Genomic DNA, 24,241 nt, shown 5'->3' with positions numbered 1-24,241 from the left:
TGTTCCTCATATTGAATAAAGTTTCTAAATCACTAAAATGGCCAACTATTGAGGTATTTGTGAAAATATGAAGCTAATATTAAAATAATAAAAAAATCCGTGTGATCTGTAACAACGAAGCAGGTACACTTATAAAGAGCCCTGTTTCCAAATATAATTTGTCCACCCTGAAGATTATCTCAGCTCCTGTAACTCCAGCTGTACCTCGGTCCACATCTGCGTTAATCCACGACCGGTAGTAGGCTACGCGCGGGGGCGGGGCGGGCGGCGGCGGCGGGGCGGGCGGGGAGCGCAGCCTCCCTTCCCGGCAACGATTACTGATTAGTGTAGCGGCGTGCGCGGCGCGGCCGCCCGCTTGCCTACCCCGCGTGTGCCACCATGCCGGCGACTGCCGCCAGCGCTGCACCACTCAGCGCCAGCACCCCGGCTCCTCCGCCCCGGCACTCACTCGGCACCACTCGAGGGTAAACAGCTGACGATCACCCGCACTGACAGTAATCGCGAACAGCTGATCGCGCCGGCTATCGGTCGACACCCTCGTACATGTGCTCGCGATACGTACTACGTTTGTGTGATGTTGTGTTGAGGATTTAGTGAACGGATAATTCTGGTGTGGGGTGCTCTTGAACGGTTTTCAGTGCGTGAACGTTGAAGGTATGTTTTTAGTGTTTTTGTGTTTTGCTCTTTAGCCGTGGGAGGAGTGATTTGTATGTATATGATGGAAAGGTTCTGTTAATGGATTAAGGGTCAGTTTTCAGGAACACACCTCCGCAGTGAGTTATTGTACGCTGTACTACGCCGGTACGCCTACGCGCTACGCCGCCCGTAGGCTTTCAGTGGCTACGAATATTTCGTAGTACTGTTATTTATTCATATCGTGTATGTCTTCATACTATAATTACAAAAGCTACTTACCACACAAAGATTTAGTATAATAAAATTAACCTATAAAATATTATCATGTAGTGACACTTATATGTAATATTCACTCGGGGACGAAATTTACGACGGCATAAATGTAATAAGATACGCCAGAGCTTTGGTGTTAATGTCTTTATTATTATGGCATAACGGGCGATTTTGTGGCGATTTTATAGGTTATCTAATAATGGTTAGCACTTATGAGTTGTGGTTTTACCGATTTTAATACATAGAAGACTATTTACAGTGGGTGGGTACTTATTCCTATAATTTTATGAATGAATACATTTCGGCGTATGAGGATTAAAGCAAAGCGTTGATATAAATTAACACAAATATTGTATAACACGGGCTAGATCACAGAGTAATAACTGCTGAATTAATATATCTTTCAAACAAAGAAGAAGTAAGTAATTTTTCCACCCTGCACTTGGCCTGAAGTGCATAGAGTAATGCTATACCAATTTCATATACTTGCCTCAGTATACTACATAGGTATCTGTTACCTAGTGCTCATCCTCTATTACATATTTCATTTGGTTGGTATCTGCTTTTGGCTTCGTTTCAAGATAGAATTAAGCGTTATATTGATTAATCCCAACCACAATTCACTTAGGTTTTACCACGAACTCATAAAAATTCTGGCGGCAATATAATAAAATTATTATGAAAAATACTGTAGTGAAAAATGAATTTCGAACAAATTGAATGAGTAAGCCCTTGTTATTGATACTAAATGTCGTTGTTGAGGTGAATAAAATTTAATTAAATAATAAAAAGACAAAACAATAGATCATAAGACGGCGTAGTGGTAGGTATTAGCGTGATGGTGACAAACAGTCCGATTTTGAATTACATGATTTCAGGTTTCTGAATAATATTCTGAATAAAATAACATAATCGTACGTATTATCAGTATTAATATTATCAACACTGACCAGCTGACCACCTGCCAGTTATTACTCCGTAAAGTTTCCGACCGGATTATAAATATGCTAATGACATTGGGCCGCTGCTGAAGCTGAAATGAAGTTGCTTCTTATTGTCCAATTCAGACACAAGTATGGTAGAACCAAGGGAACCTCTTAACTTTTATTTTATAGAGATTCGGTGCAACTTCATTTGCACTTAAATATTCAAACTGGAGTAATTACTATAACTAGGCTTAATATTATGTTAGATAATAGCGTGGTAAGTATTGTGAATTTTCGGTGATACGTTTCCCAGAACCCCATGGGCAGTGGCGGATTAAGAGCATCGGAGGCCCTAAGCACAAAGCCTGTGTAGGCCCCTAATTTAGAACAATTTGTTCCTTGACCAAGAGTGACAAAACAGTTCAATAGCTAAAACGTCCTATAACTTTTCTGTAAAAAAGAATGTAAGACATTATTTTTTTTTAATTTGCTTGCCTTAAAGCCGCAAGTATCACCACCGTTACAACTGCGCCGAGCTATCACACGGCACAGTTAAGTACGCGCAAGCCCTATTTTTGTCAAAATCGTCGGCGTGGAAACTGGAAACAATGTTTCCCAATGAGGAACTATTTCTTCTACTGGTATATTTTCAAAAAGTCTAGTAACTAGACAACTAAAAATCAAACCGTACACGATCAAAGTGGACAAAAAAAATTGCTGTAAAATTTAAAAAATCATTCACATGTTAAACTACTCAAGGATTTAAGACTCTAATGCATGGCAAAATTATTAAAATTTCAAACATTTCGAAAAATGCGCAAGCCGCGCTTCGTGGTTGGCGCGGTATACTTACAGTTTTACCACCCATTCGCACAGTATTCCATGTACAGTTCTCCCATATTAATAATGCGCATGCAAATCTTCGCAAACTGTCGTATTCCCGGAAACATCCGAATCATTGAAATCGTAAGAGCCAAAACAAAGAACTTGCATTTTAATCCTTGTTCGAAAAAAATAGTAGTCAATATCATGTGACACATAATCGAAAACAATTTGGGCGGTCGGTGGCTGTCACCGATCAGTCAAAGGTCTCAAGGTCAAGATCAGTATTACTTTGTGGAATTATAAAGAGCTGCAATTACACATCGTTCTTGTTATTTTTTTCAAATGTGAATTTAATTTCAACTTTAATTATTTTTGACGACGATATTATGAGGCACATTTAAGAATAAAATATACGCCACATTGATAGACTTCACTTAGCCAATAAAGCCACACCCAAAAGACCAAGTTTGTAATTGTAATATTATTGTGAATGATCAGCGCTGTAAATACTTTTGAACTGAGATTTTAATGTTAACCTGTGTTTTAAATCCATATTTCTTCTTCTAACATAAACCTTGTGTTATTCAAAACTTATTTCATCCATATTAACACCAGCCTGAGAAAGACATTTGAAAAGTACTGTAAAATTTTCGAAGTAAATTTTAATATTATGACATTATTATGAATTATCGACTCAAATTTCGTTACTAATAAATCAATATCTCTTTTAGCACCAAACACATAAATCTAAAAAAAAATGCATGAAGAAAATGCACTTAACCACTCTAAATACATATCGTTTTCTGGTGCTCGGAAATACGACCGTTGCCGAACAATGGTGAAGATTTCTATGCGCATTATCAATTTTGGGGAACTGTACAGTACTAGCCGGCTTGCGCAGGAAAAACTGTGGTGATACTTACGCGTGTGGTAGGCCCTTTACCAACCACACGCACGGTATTCCGTGTTTAAGCCGGCCTGCGCAGGCAAAAATGTGGTGATATTTACGCGTGTGGTAGGCCCTTTAATCAGAGCAAACTCATTACATCGGACATATTGTGGATGAATAAAATGTAGGTATAAAATGAAACAGCAGCAGAGGATGGGGGCCCCTGGAGGCCCGGGGCCCCAAGCACGTGCTTGTCGTGCTTATAGGTTAATCCGCCACTGCCCATGGGGTTAAATTTCAAGATAACCGGAAAATTTCGACATAAAACGTGTCCAAAAATAAAAAAAAATACAATTGTGCATATAGACAACCTTTGAAAACCCATGGAAACCTTTAATTAAGTACTTATCTTTTTGTCTATTTGAGTTTGACTAAGATTAGCTTCATAAAGCTGTCGGGTCCACGCAAAGAACTTAAATATAAAATATAAAAATAAATAGACTTCAATTCAGTAGTTTTTGTCACGATGGCGCAGTACGTCCGTTGCGGGTGCATAAAGCAATTCGAACAAGTCTCAAGATGGTACAAGTTGCAGACGTCTGGGATCATAAGTCATTGTCGAGTACAGACACGGAACGCAACTTGGGCTGTAAGTAATTAGCTTGAGCCATTACTTACAGCAGCGGTTAAACGTAGAATTGAACTTGCGCTTAGTTAGTTCAATTTTCTTCGGCAAAGTTTTGCTTAGAAAGTTTTTGGACAAATTGCTTATCATTACCATGTACCAGCTTAGCGTCCCAGTACGTTCGTACGTATAGCCCTATCACAGTACGTACAACTCCAAAACTATAAATTTTATCATAGTTTGGCGCTATTTATGTATATACATAGGTAATACAATTATAACCTAGTATTTAATGGAAGGCTACTGTATGTTCTTTTACTCCTAAACTTCGTTAGGTCATAGACATAAACTAAACTTACAGACACCTACTTTCTCTATTACGGAGGTCGGTCGGGTCCATAGCTGTAAGGCCCCAAAACTTTACCGAAAAAGTTTCCGCGTGTCTTCGCCGTAAAATCTTCGTAAAATTGAAGTCATGAATTTTACGCCTGTTCGTAACGTACAATCTATCCTTATCAGAGGTTTCAACTGTTTATGCAACGGATGAGCAGTAAAATTGGGATAACACACCTCCTGAAACCAAATCATACATATAATCCTGTAACCCAGTATCTACTTGCTCTTTTATGTAGCCAAGTATTTGTCGTATATTTTTTCCATAGAAAGATTTATTTTACACCCTTGTCACGTGTGTTTGTATGTAGGTATATACACAGCAGAACAATGGATTAGAAATAAAAGATTGCAGAAGTGGGGCATTGCGAGATGGGTCCAACAATGAGGTGTTGATTAAACAGAGTGGGGCAAATAAAACGCTTTTAAACGTGTGAAAAACGAGTTCAAAGTTCACGGAATTTATTCCCGGCCAACCCTTGAGCGCCGCTCGTTAAACTGGGAACAAAAACCAGCAGGGACGTTCATTACAATGCACAACAATAGTAGGCCCTCCAATAAATTAGATCTGGCCTTTCTTTAGTATGGCAGCATAAAAAACGCGGTTTCGGCTAGTTCTTGTGTAATTGTAAATAAGTAGGTACTTTTGTACTTAAGTAAGTATTTTAAATTTTGTTTTTCATTCTACATTCTGCAAAAGTGGTTTTAAGACATTTGGTCATTCTCGAAAGACCCCATTATAAAAAACGACGTGACCATTAAAGTTTCTACAAAAAAGCAACATTTTATTTTTCTTGTCGCGAATTTTAAAATTTTGTGGAACAAATTTTTATGTTGTAGGAAGGGGGCTTTTTACAAAATTTTTGCGACAACCTGTAAGTAATAATGTGCACATAATATTGATCAAGCATATTGAACTATATTATAATATTTCCATACTACTCGTATTTATTAAGGCACTCACAAGTACTCCTCGCCAATTTTTACACATTTTATAAACGCTCCCACTCCCGCCTGTCAAACTTCACACGCTAAAATGGCCGCCATTTTAGGCGGGAAACGTGACAACGGATTTACACTCCGAAATCTAAACTGAGGAAATATGGAACGACAAATATTACGCACAACTTCTATTTATCTTACTTACGAAAGTCTTTCCCTTATTGCCCAATGTGTCGGCTAACAACAAACTTTGTGTTTATCAAGTAAAGCTAAACTTGAAGTGTCAGATGACAATGCGAGAGTTTTGGCTTATGAGCTGTAACAAAAATAAAGTCAACACCTAAGTAATACAATGTACGGTCAGCTGCATAAGTAGCTATACACTTCTGTACCTTTTCAAACTGACGAACCGTAAATGTTTCAGATTGACAAGGTACAAAAGTGTATAGCTACTTATGCAGCTGACTGTACATACACAGTTAAATATATACTAATTCACACATGACTTTCATTACAAGTAAGATGATGTGTTATCAGAAACCGCAAACACATAATGCCTACACACTTAATTATACAATAAATTTTAATGATTATCTGTTGTATGTGCTTTAGTATTAGTTAGCGAGCTGTAACTCAAGTCGGGTTTATTCAGCTCGTGATAGCTAAAATTAATGCCTTAATTGTTTCAAGTAGCAATAATATTGTTGTGGACTTCAAAAGGATCGTGAATATTAGTGTAATCATTTTGAGATAAGGTGGTTGAGTTAATTACTTAAATTGTGTAATTTTTACTAATTACCTATTAATTTGGCCATGGTTATACAAAGAAACATCAATCAGCAATTTTACCATAAGCAAGTTACAATTTTCTACAATGTAAGCAAGAAATCTTACTGAATTATAATTCAGCCAACAGTGCTACAGTAGCTATGCTCCATAGGTATACTCATAAGTTCTGCTTAAACTAAAAATTCTCAGGTTTGAAACTGATGGCCTCTACCAAGAAGCGCCATAAATTATTTATTTTTCGTTTCGTTATTTCAATGCGTACCTTTAAGTACTCATCACAAACAGTACTTTACCTACCTAAATTCTTTGGGTTTGATGGCTTTTTTATACCATCTAATATTTTACATAATGATGCTCCAAGGCTCTTTAATGGGAAGGCTTTTCTTTCACAATCTATGCTCATTTTTCACCATGAGAAAATATGTCCGTGGGGTAATAATTTCGATTATGTATAAAAATATTACAGAATCGTTTTAGCTGGCCGATTTCTTGTGAAATAAATAACAGCCCTTATTTACAAACTTTCACGATAAAAAATTTAAAATATTGTAGAAGTATATCTTCTACATATAAAAATACATTGTACTATAGTGTCATCAATGTAAAAATAAATTAGTCCCCTGAGTAATAAAATTAAATAAGTATATTTCCCTAAAGAAGTACCTACCTAAAGTAAATTGATTAGAACATGAAATAAGTTTAATTTATTTATACCTAATATTATTTTAGACATCTCGTCTGATTTTAACTCTTGGCAGATTTTTATAACAAAGATATTTTTATTTTACGATTGAATACCATACAGTTATTATTTTTGGTACCTAACCCTTTTTTGTAAATCTCCTTTGATTATGTGGCAACATGATACGGCTGTGGGAGCAACTCGGTCTTTTACAAGCTTGCGGTTTCATATCTCTACCTATACATGAATATTCAGGCATATTCAAAGTTAGAGAGGCCTATATATTTTGTACCTACTGTTTACGGCATTGTTTGAAATTACCGCGCGCCGACATACCTAATAAAGATTCGAAAGTTTGATACCAAATCATCTGAGTGGTATTGGTATGCGTTTCATTTCTCGCAATTGCTAGTTAGCAAAGCGTTTGTATGAGACGCAGTGAAGAGCAAATGGAAGGCTACTGTAATGACCAATTTTCCAAAATCATATCACAATGTACTTACTATTGTATTGTACCTATGAGGTACCTATAAGGAAATTAAACAGATCAAATTGCTAGACAACGAAATATTTATTTAATAACAAAGTGATTCATGTTTCGGTCGGTTGCTTCGTGTTGGAGGTTGGAACTTCTCACTTCTTCTTCTTGATGAGGAAGGTGGAGGCGGAGTCTCCGTAGTAGTTGTAGGCCTGTCCGTAGGTGGCGACGGGAGCGTAGGCGTACTGCTGGGCCTGCACGGGAGCGTAGGACCACTGCTGGGCGACGGGGGCGGCGGCGGCGTAGGCCACGGGGGCGGCGACCTTGTAGGAGACCTGCTGGGCCACAGGGGTAGCGTAAGACACTTGCTGGGCCACGGGGGTAGCGTAAGACACCTGCTGAGCCACGGGGGTAGCGTAGGACACCTGCTGGGCGACGGGGGCAGCGGCGTAAGTCACGGCCTTAGCGACGGGGGCAGCAGCGTAGGTCACAGCCTTGGCGACGGGGGCGGCGTAGGTCACTGGGGTGGCGACCTTGGTGACGACCTGCTGGGCCACGGGGGTAGCGTAGGACACCTGCTGGGCGACGGGAGTAGCGTAGGACACTTGCTGGGCGACGGGAGCAGCGGCGTAAGTCACGGCCTTGGCGACGGGCGCGGTGTAGGCGACCTTAGCGACGGGAGCGGCAGCGTAGGTGTACTGCTGGGCGACCGGGGTAGCGTAGGACACTTGCTGGGCCACTGGGGTGGCATACGACACTTGAGAGGCGACCGGGGTGGCGTAAGACACCTGCTGGGCCACAGGGGTGGCGTATTGGACCTGCTGGGTGGCCACGGGGGTGGCGTGGTGGACTACTTGGGAGGAGTAGGCCAGGGGGGTGTTGTAGCCGTAGTTGCTGTAGTAAGGCTTGGCCTTGGGGTCGGCGGCGGCCAGAGCCAGCAGAACGGTGAAAGCAACCTGAAAACAAACAGAGAGATAGGTTAGGATCCGCTGCACCGGTTTGAGAGGCTAATTTTAATTGCACAGTTTATCAATTACGATTTAATGAGTTTGATTATGAGGTACATTAAATTTATATTGTAGGCTCATATTGTAGGATCATATTTAACATGAGATGAAAGTAAAAATTGCTTTCCAATTACCAGTGAAATATTACTATTTTATTAAACAAATTATAATATAAAGATATAGGTGACTTACCAACTTGAACATGTTTGTATGTTATTAGATCGCCTAAGATCGAATGATGCCTGTGACCCATCTTCATCGAGTATTTATATTAAAAGCCCAAACCGGAATCTATATTTGTCAAGATGGATGAATCCTTGCACTTAAAAAAACCTAGAATTAGAAAGATCACCTAAGATATAAAATATGTATATATCTCACACAGAACTAGTTCATTTGACATTATCGGCCCACTTATTATTTGTCCATATGGCTCAGGTGAATCTTTAGGCAGGAAATGTGTCGTTAAGCGCCTAATTTTGGTCTATATTTTGATAGATTTATTGGAAAAATTTACATAAAAAATATAAATTGATGATTGTGATTGATGTAGAATGGTTTACAGCGAGGCCGAGCGTTCAAGCGTATACAGAGAGGCCTATATGTCATTCGATAACATGGAGTAGGTAGCTTATTTTTCGGATATTATAATTAATTATGATCAAGCTACTTACTAACTAACTTAAAAGCCACAAATGAATACAAGAAGATAGCCGCATTTTTTTACTATATAGAAATTCATTCAAATTAACTGTGTCGTGTTGATAACACCTAGTATTTCAATTAAACAACAGCGCACAATACCATTTAAGCATTTATTTAGTTCATAACTATGCAAATCCGTTTCAGACTTAGCCAGTTTATTTTTCCCGATATTCTTTTGCGGTTTTGTCATGTAATGACTAAAGTAACTATGTTTTTTCCTAATACAGGGAATACAATCTTTCTTAGTTATTAACATCCGATCATTTAATGTAGATATTATGCAAATATGTCCTGTATTGAAACAACAACATGTAGTTTATGGATTGGTATTATTTATAAACTGATTTGCATATTTTATGTATCGACCGAGTATCGTCTGCAGGTGCAACGTACACCTTCTGTCGTCAACTCGAAGCATAACCTTAACAACAGATAGCTATACTTACGTATATTACGGTATGCTATGTATTATCGTCATCATCATCATCATCATCAGCCCGTAAACATCCACTGCTGTAAATAATACCCAAAAAGCGTCACAACACTGTCTGTCGTCGGTCTTCCTCGTCCTGCCGCTACCGGCTACTTGTTCGTCAGTCCAGAGTACTCCAGAGCGGGCCCTAGGCTACTATTTATTTATGTTCAAGGTTGCCTGTAAGATATCGCTCTGTGCGATAAGGCCGCATCCTGTTCATTTTTTTGTATGTTTTACTATTTGTGCTGACTAACAAAGAAATATTATATTCCACTTATTCTATTCTACGCTACAAAAAACGACATGACGTTCGTGATCTCCCGAGATTCCGATCTCCAACATAAAATTTAATTATTTGATTTTACAACTAATTAATAATGACTACACTTACCTAAGACACACACCTAAGTACCTAGTACTTAAACAGAGCTAGCTAGGCTAACCAGAAACACTCCTAGTATCGCTAAATTTATAGCCGCTATCTAGGTACATCCCAGTACCCTTTGTTCTCATTAAGTCTCTTAACTTCCTTTTTCTAAGTAATTTTTACAACTTACCCAGTAAAAATGGGTTTATTACTCGAATTAGTAAAGTTTCACGGCTTTATATGGCTTATTTTATGACTATTATTTCCTGAAGCAAAGTCAAATTCTATTATGTATACGTGTGCTTATGTACGTATAAGAATTTATGTGGCTCAGTTATTGACTTTGTCCGTTGTTGATAGTATGTAGATAGGTTTTTGTAATTATGTTGTTATACAACAGACTTAGTGCCAATTTCTCCATAGTCGGTTAGAACATAACCAGGTATTAGTGGTTGACTTTTGACACATCTGTCAAGAATTTTATATGGAGATGACGCATAATTATATGGCAGTTTTAACCTTTCCCTCGTTACTATTTCACCGAGTATGAAGAAATTGGAGCTTAGTCTGGTTGTATTTTCGTTTGTAAAATCCGAGGAAGGTTGAGGACAGAGCGTGGAGGGGATCCTTGTGAGAGGCCTTTTACGTCCACGATTACGGGCTGATGATGATAAAATATGAATTTCCATTAACATTGTTCGTAGATAGGTCACTGCGACTGCGTAGTTAGATTACATCCGGTCTGTGGAACATGCTAAGTAGATTTGACAGGGAACCCTACTGCTTATTCTGAACCATGAAACAATGCTCATGCGAGAATCATATACGATTCTAAAGCAAGGAAAAGCAACCGATCTCTGAAAACTAGTATTTCAAGGCACCTACACGTTTCGGCAGAATTGTTTATTTAGTGTTACCTGGTGATCATGTGGTTAAAAAACTTCGATACATTTGACATGACTTAAGAATGAAACTATGGGAATGGGTATACCGTATGGAAATAAGCTATTTACCTCCTCCTACAATATACGTTGTAGAAACTAGGATTCCCATCATCGTTTTTCTGTGACTATAGGAACGCTTTTCGATATAATGAATAGGAAATATTGTATAGGAGGAGGGTCACAGTAGAGAAGACGGGAAATTTGAGCTGAAGCTGTGAATCCAGCAATTACCCTACAAATTGACGACCGAATGGCGTAGTGGTTAGTGACCCTGACTACTGAGCCGAAGGTCCCGGGTTCGATTCCCGGCTGGGGCAGATATTTGTTTAAACACAGATATTTGTCCTCGGGTCTTGGGTGTTGATATTTATATTTAGTATCTATCTATCTATGTATTTGTGTAGATATATCAGCTGTCCGACACCCATAACACAGGTTCTGCCTAGCTTGGGGTCGGATGGCCGTGTGTGAGATGTCCCCACATATTATATTATTATTATTATATAAATGTAGGTATGGTGTAAATCAAATTATTTAGTGACGTAGAGACGGTCTGTACTATAGAATGCAAATTATACAGCTATACACTTTCATTAAAACTGTCTTGATTAGGGTTCCTTAGTTGACTAGAAAAGAAAACGAAACAAGCGGCTATAATATTGTGTCACCTCGTGAAGCAGTGATGAAAGTAAAATTAAAAATTGTCAATAGCCTGTTCGACAATAAAGCCACCAGAATATACTGATCTCTGGCTATCCAATATTTGGACTGAAAGTCTTGTAAAAGGGCTTGTCTCACAGCAACTGACAGGTCTAGATACAGTAGTCAAGGTGGAGGCATATCGCGGGAGCTTCAAATGGGTTTAATCGCAAAGCTTATAGCAGGCAACAGCTGCTACTGGCATTTTGAATTACGGTATTATGTGCCGACTACTGCCGAAAGCGAGTTGATAGAAACAAACTGCCTTATGAAGGATAATTTTCTACGAGGTAACAGCTTAGTCGACTAGGGACGGGTTCTATTAGGGTAGACACTAGACAGTTGTCTTTATGGGAAATGAATTCAAAATGAGTTTTTTTAGTTACTATGCGGAATATTGGTTGTCCGACAAAGCTATTTTTTACAACGGGTAAGTTATTTAAGTTCATTAAGTTATAAGAATTAAGTTTTATTTTCTTTAATTAATAATCTTTATAAAGGTAGCGTTTAGAATTTATAATGATAAATTGTTGCCCCAATAAATTTATTTTGGTGTTTTATTGGGACTTGTATCTGTTGCTATGTTGGACTTCAGTTTTTGTATTTACGTTCCAGCGTATGTAGGTTCAATCTTATATAGTCCATTAGTATTTAGAATATAAATGATTCGTAAGGTTGATCAAATTCATACAAAAACCACCAATCACAGGGGCTTTAAGGGCCCGTACAGGGTGACGTGCCGCGCCAATTTTGGGTTTTCAATGCTCTTCACACAGCACACGCAGTGACACGCACACATGTAAGTTTGCACAGTGGGTCGATAAACTTTTACTCGCCAACTTTATTGACAATTATGTTCAAGTACATTTTGGGTGATTTTAGGGTAAGTAAGTATAATTTTTACTTACACTGGTAGGCACCAGGAAAGAGTAGAAATTAATAGGGGTGCCACTTTACTCTATACTCGGAACCCGATTAGCTTTCTCAAACAAATGTGGTATTTACTTGTAGAAAGGTAACTACAAGTATTAAAGTGTAGATAATAAGTTTCGGGCATCCTCCAGCCAACTGAACCCCGACGACAAAGCAAAGTAAATACATAGTGTCGCAAAAGGGCTACTCGTATACTAAGCCAAAAGGGGATGACTCAAGGAGTCATTCTGGACAACTTTTGTTCTACGAGATTTGCAAATTCGCGAAAAAAAATATTCGTTTTCCATGGTAAAAAGACACAGTCATGTCCAACAAAGTTTCTATTTTGATGTATGAGGTATTATTAGAAGCGTATTGATGGCGCGATGGTTATAGGCTATGTGACGTTCCATTAAAATGTACATAGCGCCCTCTAGAGGACATAACGTGATGATCGAAAAAATAAAAATTCAACTTTGCCGTGTAAGGTATCAAATGAAAGGGCTTGATTTTCACATTACAAAAATATGCATATTGAAGGTATTTAAATAACAACACCAAAATTATTGAAATAAAAAATGATCATGAACTACTGACGTAAAATTTCATAAAATAAAAACAACTAAAAAGTTACAAATAAAAAAATACAATTATAAACAAACGAAAAACCCGACTGTACGCTAAAAACATGAAAAGAAGTCCCAATGTTAATGGAAAGTATCGCAGGCGGGGAACAACTTGACCGCCACTCAAGGCCGTTTTCTAAGTAACATTCAGCTAAATGGTGAACCCTCTGCTGGTCCCCGCCTACGATACTTTCCATTAACATTGGGACTTGTCAAGAAAACTCAACAGGGGCTTCCATACTAAAGTAAACAGGACTGAAAACCATCACACTTTGTACCTTTAAATTGCGCTAATTTTGTTAGTTTTTCTGTTGAATTTTGTCCACCTTTTCTGATTGTTTTGGCCATATCTTGGTGATACCTAAATCGATTTGATATTGAAATATCTCATTTGAAAGCTTATAAGTTGACAATGTTTTTAAGCTGAAGTGCACAAAAAATTGTTGTATGAAATTCTTTTTTAATTTAACTTATTTCTTTTTAGGTTTTGAATATTTTTTAAAAATGTTTATCTATTTTGAGGTATTGTGTCTAATTTAAGTCAAATAATGCACATTTGATTATTTTAATAAGTTTATTAAGATGTTACTAATTCAAAACAAACAAAAAAAGTATTGAAATATGGCTAATTTTTTTATTTTCGGTTTTAAACATGAAATTTTGGCAAAAATTCAAAAAATCTTTAAATATTAAATATCTTAGAAATGGTAAGTTTCGGATAATGCATTATAGGGTATAATCGACTGGAATTGCCTTCCTCTATCACCTCCTGAAAGGATCAGGTCTATTTACCAATAACCCTGTATACCGCTTTTTCAATACCTTTAAGTACATTTTTTGGTAGCAGCATAATATTTTTACTTAATTTTAGGGTTTCGAACGTCAAAAGAAAAAAAGCAACCGTTATAGGATCTCTTTGTTGTCCGTCTGTCTGACTGACTGTCTGTCACCGCCCTTTTTCTCAGAAACGGGTAAAGATATCAAGCTGATATTTCGCATAGATGGGGAGTACCCCAAAAAAAATATTATGGTACTCCCTGTCCCACACAAGTAAATTGGGGCTTATATTTTTTCCAGTTATTTTGATGTGTATCCTTTTTTTTCTTTGTTGTTTTGTATAAGTATGTGTTTCTTTTCTTTAAATCTGTATTTTTTTTGTTGTTGCTGTCTATGTGTCGAATAAATGTATCTTTATCTTCAAATCACGCCATCTATCGTTTGTTTTTTTTGTGGCTACTGTCTATAGAAGAAATTCCGTCATTGACAATTTTACGTAACGAATTTATTTTTATTTATTTTATTTTTATTTTTACATTTTCGTGGAGAACCAACAGCATTTTGTTAATAAATAATTATTACTTATGAACACATAACAACTTGATGCCATTAACAGAATGAACTTAGTAAACCCAGTAAACCTAACACATCCAGAGGAAAAATAAAATCTCTTTCTCTCTCTCTGAAAAACATACTTAATAGCCTAAACTCGATGCTTTTAGCTATTAACATCTTTGAAATAAAATTGAGCCACCACCGTGTTACTGCCCTCATCAGATCCTCACGAGACCATACCTCAACCAGCACCAAGAGACTGTATTTTTGATCCCTAACCGATAGCTACAACTGAGAACCTTGATTCATCTTGCGCTGAAGCTGAACGTTTGCTAAGAGGGAATGCACCGCCTTGCGATCTCGACTTTCAATTTCATTGTATAAATACACAGACCATAATTACCACTTATAAAGAATTAAATTTAAAAATGACAGAAGATTTATGGGGCATGTCCGTTAAAGTTATTAGTCATGTTATTGATATCCTAGCACCCCACTTGGCTAATCTTTTTAACAGATGCATTGAGGTCGGTGTATTCCCCGATTTGATGAAACTTAGTAAACTAATACCGCTTTTTAAATCTGGTGAGAAAAATGATCCCAATAATTTTAGGCCTGTATCAGTTTTGCCAGTACTGAGTAAAATATTTGAAAAAATTATGCTGCATCAAATGCTTTCGCACTTTAGTATTCACGGCCTTCTCCATAACCAACAGTTCGGTTTCACCAAAGGTCGATCTACAACTGACGCTGGTGTCGCGTTGGTCAAACACATATTTAGTGCTTGGGAGGAACGTCTTGATGCTGTGGGTGTATTTTGCGATCTATCGAAAGTATTTGATTGTGTGGATCATGCCACTCTACTTATGAAACTTAAATATTATGGGCTAACTGGCAAAGCTCTTACATTATTGGAATCATACTTGAGCAACAGAACTCAACTAGTTGACATAAATGGAGTGCGTTCGGCTGGCTGTCCTGTCAGTATGGGTGTTCCCCAAGGCTCGATTTTAGGACCATTCTTGTTTCTTGTATATGTTAACGATTTACCGTTTTTGGTAGATAAATTATGTGAGATAGTACTGTTTGCTGATGATACTTCACTTATATTTAAGTTGAAGCGACAAGAAGTCAATTTTGACAATGCAAACAGTACTCTTTCCATAGTTGCTAATTGGTTCACTGTAAATAATTTAGCTCTTAACTCCAAGAAAACAAAATGTATTAAATTCACTTTGCCTAATGTAAGACAAGTAGAGACATATTTGACATTGAATAACGATAAGCTAGAGTTAGTAAATGAAACGGTATTCCTGGGTATTACAATTGACTCAAAGTTGCAATGGGGACCCCATATTGAGAGGATAGCCGGTAGATTGAGTTCTGCAGCTTATGCGGTTAGAACCATTAGACAGTTAACAGATGTAGATACAGCCAGGCTTGTGTATTTTAGTTATTTTCATAGTGTTATGTCTTACGGAATTCTATTGTGGGGACGAGCGGCTGACATTAATCAAATCTTTGTTCTGCAAAAACGAGCAATTCGAGCCATATATGTATTAGGGTCTAGAATTTCATTAAGAGATACGTTTAAGGAAATAGGTATACTAACTGTTCCATGCCAATATATCTATGAAAATATTATGTATGTTCGTAAAAACTTAAATTCATTTAGTAAAGTAGGAGCCACTCACGGTATTGAGACCAGAAACAAAAATAAGTTGCTTTTCCCCACACTCAGACTTTCGAAAACAAACACATCATTCATGGGAAACTGTATACGGTTTTATAATAAATTATCAAATGAAGCAATAAACCTTACTGAGCAAAAATTTAAGAATTATGTTAAAGCTACATTATGTAGTAAAGCTTACTATAGTATAAATGATTATTTAAACGACAAAAACGCATGGTCTTGTCCACCTCAGCTAAGGCTATTGAAAAAATGAAATGGATATAGGTACTTAAGTAAAATTGTAGGTACTAGATATAAGTAAAAATTGTAATAGATTATAAGGAAAAAGTTGAAAAGATGCTCGAGGAGTTTCTTTCGCCATTTCTTTCCTTCTCAATGACGGGGCCTTTGTGAAATGGTGGTAGATGACTATCGACAAATAATTGTAAAATTTTACGTCGATTAAACCATTTGAATTTGAATTTGAATTGAATTTAACCTAATGTTCGTGCGTATTGTCATCACTTAGATCCATTCGCTATATTCCTGCTCCTCATCAGACCTTTACGAGACTGTAATGTCACGAGAATATTGCACACTATCTAATTTAATTTAATGTATTGAATATACTGGAAGAATTATGCTTCCTCAATTTCAAATCAAATTATGTTGGTGTCATAAAAGTTGAAAAAGTGCAATGACAACCAATGTGCAGTGATTTTGTATCTGTACACGATAAGATCGCGAGCTGTCAGTGCTGCCTAAACCGACGTGACCCTTCTTTGGAGGCCAGCGGCCAACTGAGTCAAACGTCACTTGTGTTTATGATTTTATAACACAGAAAGCCGCCATAGATATTTGTATGAAGATTTGAGGGAAAAAAATTGCTCAAGTTTGGGATTAATTTACACAAAATAAGTGTGTGTTTATTAAAAAACAAGGTATTTAGCGCCTAGTCCAAGCCTTTAACTTTATAATATGATAAAAATCATATAAAAATTCTTAATAATTACGACAAAGTTATTACAATACGGGAGTGTGATTTTCTGGTTTTTCGTCATATTCTGAATTTTATTTACAGTTATCCATAATCATTTACTTGAATTCGAATCATTCAGCACCTAGCTAGACTCTTCGGCTACCTGTGTGATTTTTTTCAAGGTTGTAGAGCATCGTTTACTACATAATTCTATGACAATGCCAACCCTCGATTACCCCTTGCAGACCCTTAAAGCGAATCGTGATATAGTGACGTTTAACTACGTCGATTATGAACCCGTGTATCGGCAGCTGTATGAACTTGAAATGTCATTAGTCATTATGACGATAAAATGTTTCAAGGTTTTCAATGTGATCCATTTAAAATGTATTTTTGTCAATAAAACACGTTTTTTGTGAAACTAAATCATAATGACTTTTTTGAGCATACTAACTAGGTATACCTACATTCATGATTTTATAGAACTTGTTTGAGCAGAATAAAAAGTAGACCACCACCGATAGTAATATGCATTATTAGTTTGACAAAGTACAAAATTGACCAGCTACTGATGAATACTGTACAAAATGTATAGCTATTTATGAGGCTGACCGTACCTAAATCCGGAAACTACATACCGAACAAGTGGGAGGCACACCGTAATGAATAATGACATGTAATGTGATGGCGTAGTGTAATACGAGAAGGCTGCCTCTATAAGAGGTCCCGGAGGAGTCAACATAGGGCCCTTAAAGGGTTGGTACCTAATTGTAGCCGACACCTGTCCCGTACATGACCCTTCTCTGTATCCTGTCTGACATTTACGCACATTTCAATACGTGTGCGAATATATAGCGCCTATTTATCTGTCTGAAAACGCCCTACTGGCGAAATATTTCACATTGAAATAGATATCCTGAGTTGTAGTTTTTTTTTGCTATATTATGTACCTATGTATCTGAGTTTGAGTGTCATCACCATTATCATTCTATTTCGACCCACTGGTATTATAGGTCTCCTTCATGCCATGCCACGCCAAAATCCACGGTCCCGTGCCGTACTCATCCAGCTAAGGTTAGATACTTTTCTAAAGTCTTCGGACCAACGTATCAGTGACCTACCGACTTGGTCCTTGGTCCATCTGCTGTCTTCTCGCCTTGCCAGATGCCCTGCCTACCTCCACTTCAGCTTCGTGACCCGTCTTCCAACGTCTTCAATGTTTATCCTACGTCAAAATTCTGTCATCATCATCAGCCCATAATCATCCACCTGTCGTGACGTCATACCTAAGTTATTTAATTATTTTAATGGTGTAAAAAATATCAAAAAGTTCAAAAAAGTTAGCGAGTCTTAAAGATCTCGTAAAAATACTTAAATTAAATTTATGAAACATTTTCTAGCTAATCCAGTCTTTAATACTTACGTAGAAAAAGAGCGCCGTTGAAGGTTTTTCTTTGTACCGATGTGTAAGCGGAGAATTAAACATTGTTTACGATACTAAAAGCTTACACCCGGGCTTTTTAGTACCTTCATGTTTTTAATTAATAATGGTGGGTCTCATATAATACGAACTTAATGTTTTTCAACCTAATTGTTTAGGCGCCTAGGTAGTTTTTATATAAATAAAAAGGTTTCATTAAGTACTGATATAATTAAAAACCATCGCGTAAACGGTACAAAGTTTAGACCACTTCGTCTCAACTTTTATGTGGTTTTCTAGTTACCTTAAACAGTGGATACAGCCACATATGCCTACCCCGCAAGGGAGAACATTACCCAGGAGGAAATATTTATAAAAACGGCAATTCAAATATCCGTGGTTTTTGTAAATAGAGACATAAATCGAATAGAACTTCAGGGATCGAGAGAGTTCTATCTGGTTTTATTTAGCATTTAGCTAGTATTAATCTTAATCTATCACTGAGCGTGACAGTTTAATTTGTTCCCTGAGGAAACAAAGATAACATCATATCAATAAAACTTCTTTGTTTATGTTCTCATTAGGTACCTACATACACCCTTTTGAGTATGTGAATACAAATCTTTGCGGTTTTTTGTAAAATAATTATGCGTTGAACTCCGTAATTGATTATAATTGAAACTATCTGAAAATATAATAATATGAGATGCTGAGATGATAAGTGGTACAAATTTGTAGGTACATGAAGTTCCACTAAGTTTTTAATGCTATGTGTAATGTTCAGTTAAAGGCACAACTGGTTAAAAAAATACCAAATCCTATTAGGGTTAACCCTTTCAACTACCAGTAGATAGGACTACTTACCTACCGTTGTCGTTAAAGGGACCGTAATGGCTCCCTTTAAGCCGCATGCATAATGCAGTCCCCGGCCATTCTCCATCAAAACCAGACATGATCTCAGCCATTTTCATTAAATATTTACATTCGAGAAATAAAAAGGGTCTGACGCTTTTCAGTTTTATTTTAGTTCGTTCATAATTAATGGTTTTAATTTGGCTTTGGACTGACAGCTGCCGAGTCTTCAGACCTTCGATCATACTCGTAATATTGAAAGCTCGCCTCGGTACCGATGTTTAAAGTGGCGGAACTCGATATGTAAGCTTGAAAACCTACTTATAGGCGATATTAATTTATGTTATATTAGTATATTACCTATGTTATATACCTTTAGTCAATCAAAAGTTGTTCAAATATTGTAAAATTAATTTTACTTGCCGCTAGCTGTAGTAAAAAGTCACGCAGATATTTACTAATGTACATTATGTTATATCGGTATTTTATTTCAGCTGTATTACAAGTACATAATTTTATTTATGAAATCATTATTCAGACGACACAGTAAGAAACGGAAGCACACATCAAAAGCAGACAACAATAAAATACCATCACATTATACGAAACGCGCCGATATCTGAATATGTAGATATAATATTTCTATTGTGTTTTATCTTGTATCACATTTAATATTTGCGGCATCGGCAGACAAGCGGGAGAAAACAAATGATACTTCCAAAAGAAACTACATACATACATATAGGTATTATATACCGAGTTGATATAATGACATGCGTGAGTGTCTTTATCGTAGTATTCATACAATTTCAGAAAGGGATGTTCTTGGAAATATACGAATCAAATAATAATTATAACTAATTCATTAAGTTTGTAGGAAAATTCATCATTGTTATAAGGACATGTAGTGTAGGTAAGTACCTAATTAGGGCGTTTATAATAATTTATTATTTTACATAACTAAACCATTACTAAACAACAAATTTTGTAATAAGTAGGTATTCTTACCGCACACCATTTTTTTTTCAAACTAAACGTTCGCTTTAAAACCGCCCGCCCTGACACTGTTACCACTTACTCCCACCTCTGACCAGAGACATTTACCACTCTATTCCATAAAGGGGGGGACTCATTCGCCTGGTGTAGGGGTAGGAGGGGGGGGGGGGTGAAAAATGCAAGTAATAAGAGCAGTCGATGCAGAGGCACGCGCCGGCACTGCACTCGGGGCTGATCAGATGGAGATGCTGCACGATCATAATAGACACGAGAGATGTTATAACAGGATCACAGCAGAAATGAGGTCTGAGTTGAAGTACCTATAAATTTTAAGCTAAAAAGGGCCAGTGACAATAGCACCAAATTACTCATGAACGGTATAAATATGCAATATTAAAGTTGCAAGTACAATTGACAGCGAATCAGATTAGAATATTAGCAACTAAAAACGTAAATATTTTGATCAAAGTCTAAATGAAATGCTTGAAAAAGTTGGGGTCATTTAGTGTCAACATTTAGGTAGGTAGTAAGCGAAACTTTTTCAATACCCGTGAGTAAACTAATAGGTATTCATCCGACAACATGACATACTGCCAGTTTCTATAACTCTATCTATCTATAACTGGTAGTTACTTTCATACGATTTTGACAGATGGTTACTTTTGATTATGTCAAAATCGTATGAAAGTAACTACCAATTATGGATAGATAGAGATATAGAAACTGGCAGATAAACGGTAAATTCCAGTAAATCAGAACTGTACTTCCTCTACATTCGCGTTGTACGTGACCCTTTGCGTTTGTTCCGTAGTAGCACATACTCGTATGTAGTATGTAGTGTGTACTGTAGTTGCACACAACCCTAGCTCTTACCTGTGCAGCGAATGCTTGACACAAAGAATACATATTCATAAAGCGAAGCGAATTTCACGGCCTGTCTGCAACTTTCTACACGAGACATATTGTCACATTTCTCCGTGCTTTCCAAGAGCTTTTGCGTTGAACGGTTTAGTTATTGAATTTGATTGGTTGCGAGCGTCCTGAGTGACAATATTGCTTCATTGTGCGAGCGGCGCAGTCTGCTCCAAGCCATTGCTACAACGGCATATTATGATAGGCTATAATTGCAGAGATACTCTGGACTATTTTTTGATTGGATAAGCATAGTTGAAGTAAATAAGATATATACTCTATCTACGGAGGTCTCTAGGCCGAACATATTTAGTGCGAGATTCATGGTTACATCAGTGTAAAAAAAATATGCGGCTGCTAATGATTTGATGGGGATAGCTATAAATATAAATAAATAAATATGTGGGGACATCTCACACACGGCCATCCGACCCCAAGCTAGGCAGAACCTGTGTTATGGGTGTCGGACAGCTGATATATCTACAGTGTAGATTGTAGATTCTACACAAATACATAGATATATAGATACTAAATATAAATATCAACACCCAAGACCCGAGGTACAAATATCTGTCTTTAAACAAATATCTGCCCCAGCCGGGAATCGAACCCGGGACCATCGGCTCAGTAGTCAGGTCACTAACCACTACGCCATTCGGTCGTCTAGATCACATCTAGTGGCTTGCTTTGTGACAGGCCTTCTTCCAGCAGTGGACTGCTATAGTCTGAACAAATATACTTACGAATACCTATACATATAATGTAAAGTTCAAAATTAAATTGCCAATAATGCAGTGCAAGGTATGTATTTATGATGTTCTTGGTATCGGAAAAGTCTTGAATGCAGCGCGTCGGCTGAATCGTGAAAATATTACGTCTGTATGAGAAAACTTCGATATCGAGTTATGGAAGTCATAATGTCATAGTAGAATGAGGTAGAATATTGAATTTGATGGATGACTGGCGCGCTGCCGGTGTACTCGGTCTCCCTATCACCTCAACTAACTTCCCCTTTGAATTCTGATTTCATTCGTCAAATTATTCTCTATTATTTTATAAAATGCCACATATTATTATAATAGTAATCTTGTTAAATTGAGTAGCTAAATAGTCCGAGCCTAGAAACAGGCAGTATTTAAAACAATCATCAGTCAACCATCGTCCACTGCTAGAGACATTCATGCAACCCTATCCAAGTCCATATCCACCCACCATCGCCTATCAGTCAGGTACCTCACAAAATACAACCTACACTTTTGTGAAAATACAAAAAAACTGCTGCAATTTCCCAATCTCTCACCGCAGCGTTCAGAAGGGTTACTCTATGCCGGCGAACGAACGAGAGCTGTTGTGCAATCGGCACGTTTAATACAACGAGATAGAGTCGTGGCTCGTGCAGTAGCACTCCGAATCTTGATTTTCCGTCGTATAAAGTGACCCCCCTGTACACAGCAGGGTGTGTTCAATCTCGCGAGCAGACAGTGCCGGTATCGTTACCCGCAGTTGTTTATTGTGTTTAAGTTCTCAATGATGGATGGCCTTAATAACATCGCGAGGCGGGGAAGCACGTAGGAAGACTTCGGTGTACGTGGCTGAAACTGTTAGCATTTAAATTATTGCGCCGCAGAATTCCACAGCAAATGAAACGTATTTCATGTCGGATGTGCTCGGCGGTTCATGTTGTTGTTGTTTCGTGGGCGGTAAGGGTAAGCGCCCCTTGCGGCTTCCTTGGGTGGCTGTGGTGAATTTAATGGATAATTTGAAGAATATAATAATTTGTATGCCTCTAATACTCGGTATAAGTATCTTATTATTAATCTACAGTATTGTGCAAATTAATGTGAACACGAGTGAAAATTTGAAAAAATACATTTATTAGTTCTAAAATATAAAAAAACAGAGATATATTAATACAATTTAAGTTATTTTAATAGAAAATGTGTCCTCCCTGGCTTTTATAACTTATTCAACACGTTTTGGCATAGAATCGACATGATTTTAACAGTTTTCTGATATTTATGTGACGGTCGAATGGCGTAGTGGTTAGTGACCCTGACTGCTATGCCGAAGGTCCCGGGTTCGATTCCCGGCTGGGGCAGATATTTGTTTAAAGACAGATATTTGTACTCGGGTCTTGGGTGTTGATATTTATATTTAGTATCTATCTATCTATATATTTGTGTAGATATATCGGCTGTCCGACACCCATAACACAGGTTCTGCCTAGCTTGGGGTCGGATGGCCGTGTGTGAGATATTTATTGATTTTATTTTTATTATTTATTTACTGGTCTAAAAAACTTGTATAGATTACAGCCTCAATCGTTTTAGTTTTTCTTGTGCAATCCGTTTTCCGAAGTCTAACTTTCACGATGGCCCACTTATTTTCAATGGGATTAAGTGCTGGTGAGTTCTCTGGCCATCCAAAGGCATGATATCTTGTTGTTCATGAAATATTTAAGCATAATCTTAGACACATGGCATGGAGCCGAATTTTGTTGAAAAACTTATTGACCGTTATCATCAAATTTATGATTGAATTTAATTGATGACTGTTAAAACCATGTCGATTCTATGCCAAAACGTGTTGAAGAAGTTATAAAAGCCAGGGAAGACACATTTTTAGGGTTCCGTAGCCAAAATGGCAAAAACGGAACCCTTATAGTTTCGTCATGTCCGTCTGTCCGTCTGTCCGTCTGTCCGTCTGTCACAGCCGATTTACTCGGAAACTATAAGTACTACAGTGATGAAATTTGATGGGAATATGTGTTGTATGAACCGCTACAAAAATATGACACTAAATAGTAAAAAAAAAATTGGGGGTGGGGCCCCCCATACATGTAACTGAGGGATGAAATTTTTTTTTCGATGTACATACCCGTG

The 24,241-nt window shown here is 37.4% G+C and overlaps 2 protein-coding genes across 2 annotated transcripts in view; one reads left to right on the top strand and one right to left on the bottom strand.

The window, feature by feature from the left end:
- The first annotated feature begins 322 nt into the window (after window positions 1-322).
- The window catches only part of LOC105389611 (Down syndrome cell adhesion molecule-like protein Dscam2), a 152,871-nt gene continuing 128,952 nt past the window's right edge, over window positions 323-24,241 (top strand). The window contains exon 1 of the mRNA XM_048628013.1: window positions 323-654. The gene's annotated coding sequence lies outside the window, so the exon portion shown is untranslated. The remainder of the gene's footprint in view (window positions 655-24,241) is intronic.
- LOC105392146 (cuticle protein 16.5) lies at window positions 7,533-8,776 on the bottom strand. The gene is made up of 3 exons (XM_048628012.1): window positions 8,658-8,776; window positions 8,007-8,414; window positions 7,533-7,877 (listed from the first exon to the last, which is right to left on the bottom strand). Exons 1-3 carry the CDS (start codon window positions 8,667-8,669, stop codon window positions 7,614-7,616), a joined length of 684 nt encoding a protein of 227 aa, XP_048483969.1. The 5' UTR covers window positions 8,670-8,776; the 3' UTR covers window positions 7,533-7,613.

Source organism: Plutella xylostella, chromosome 19 (assembly GCF_932276165.1).
Source record: "Plutella xylostella chromosome 19, ilPluXylo3.1, whole genome shotgun sequence".
NCBI lineage: Eukaryota > Metazoa > Arthropoda > Insecta > Lepidoptera > Plutellidae > Plutella > Plutella xylostella.
This window is presented reverse-complemented; position numbering and strand designations above follow the sequence as displayed.

What these genes read in the sequence shown, in the direction of transcription:
- LOC105392146 (XM_048628012.1), bottom strand. An exon ending in ACGCTACCCCCGTGGCCCAG is followed by an intron (nt 7,878 to 8,006) that starts CAGGTCGTCACC and finishes CAGCAGGTGTCC; the next exon opens with TACGCTACCCCCGTGGCTCA.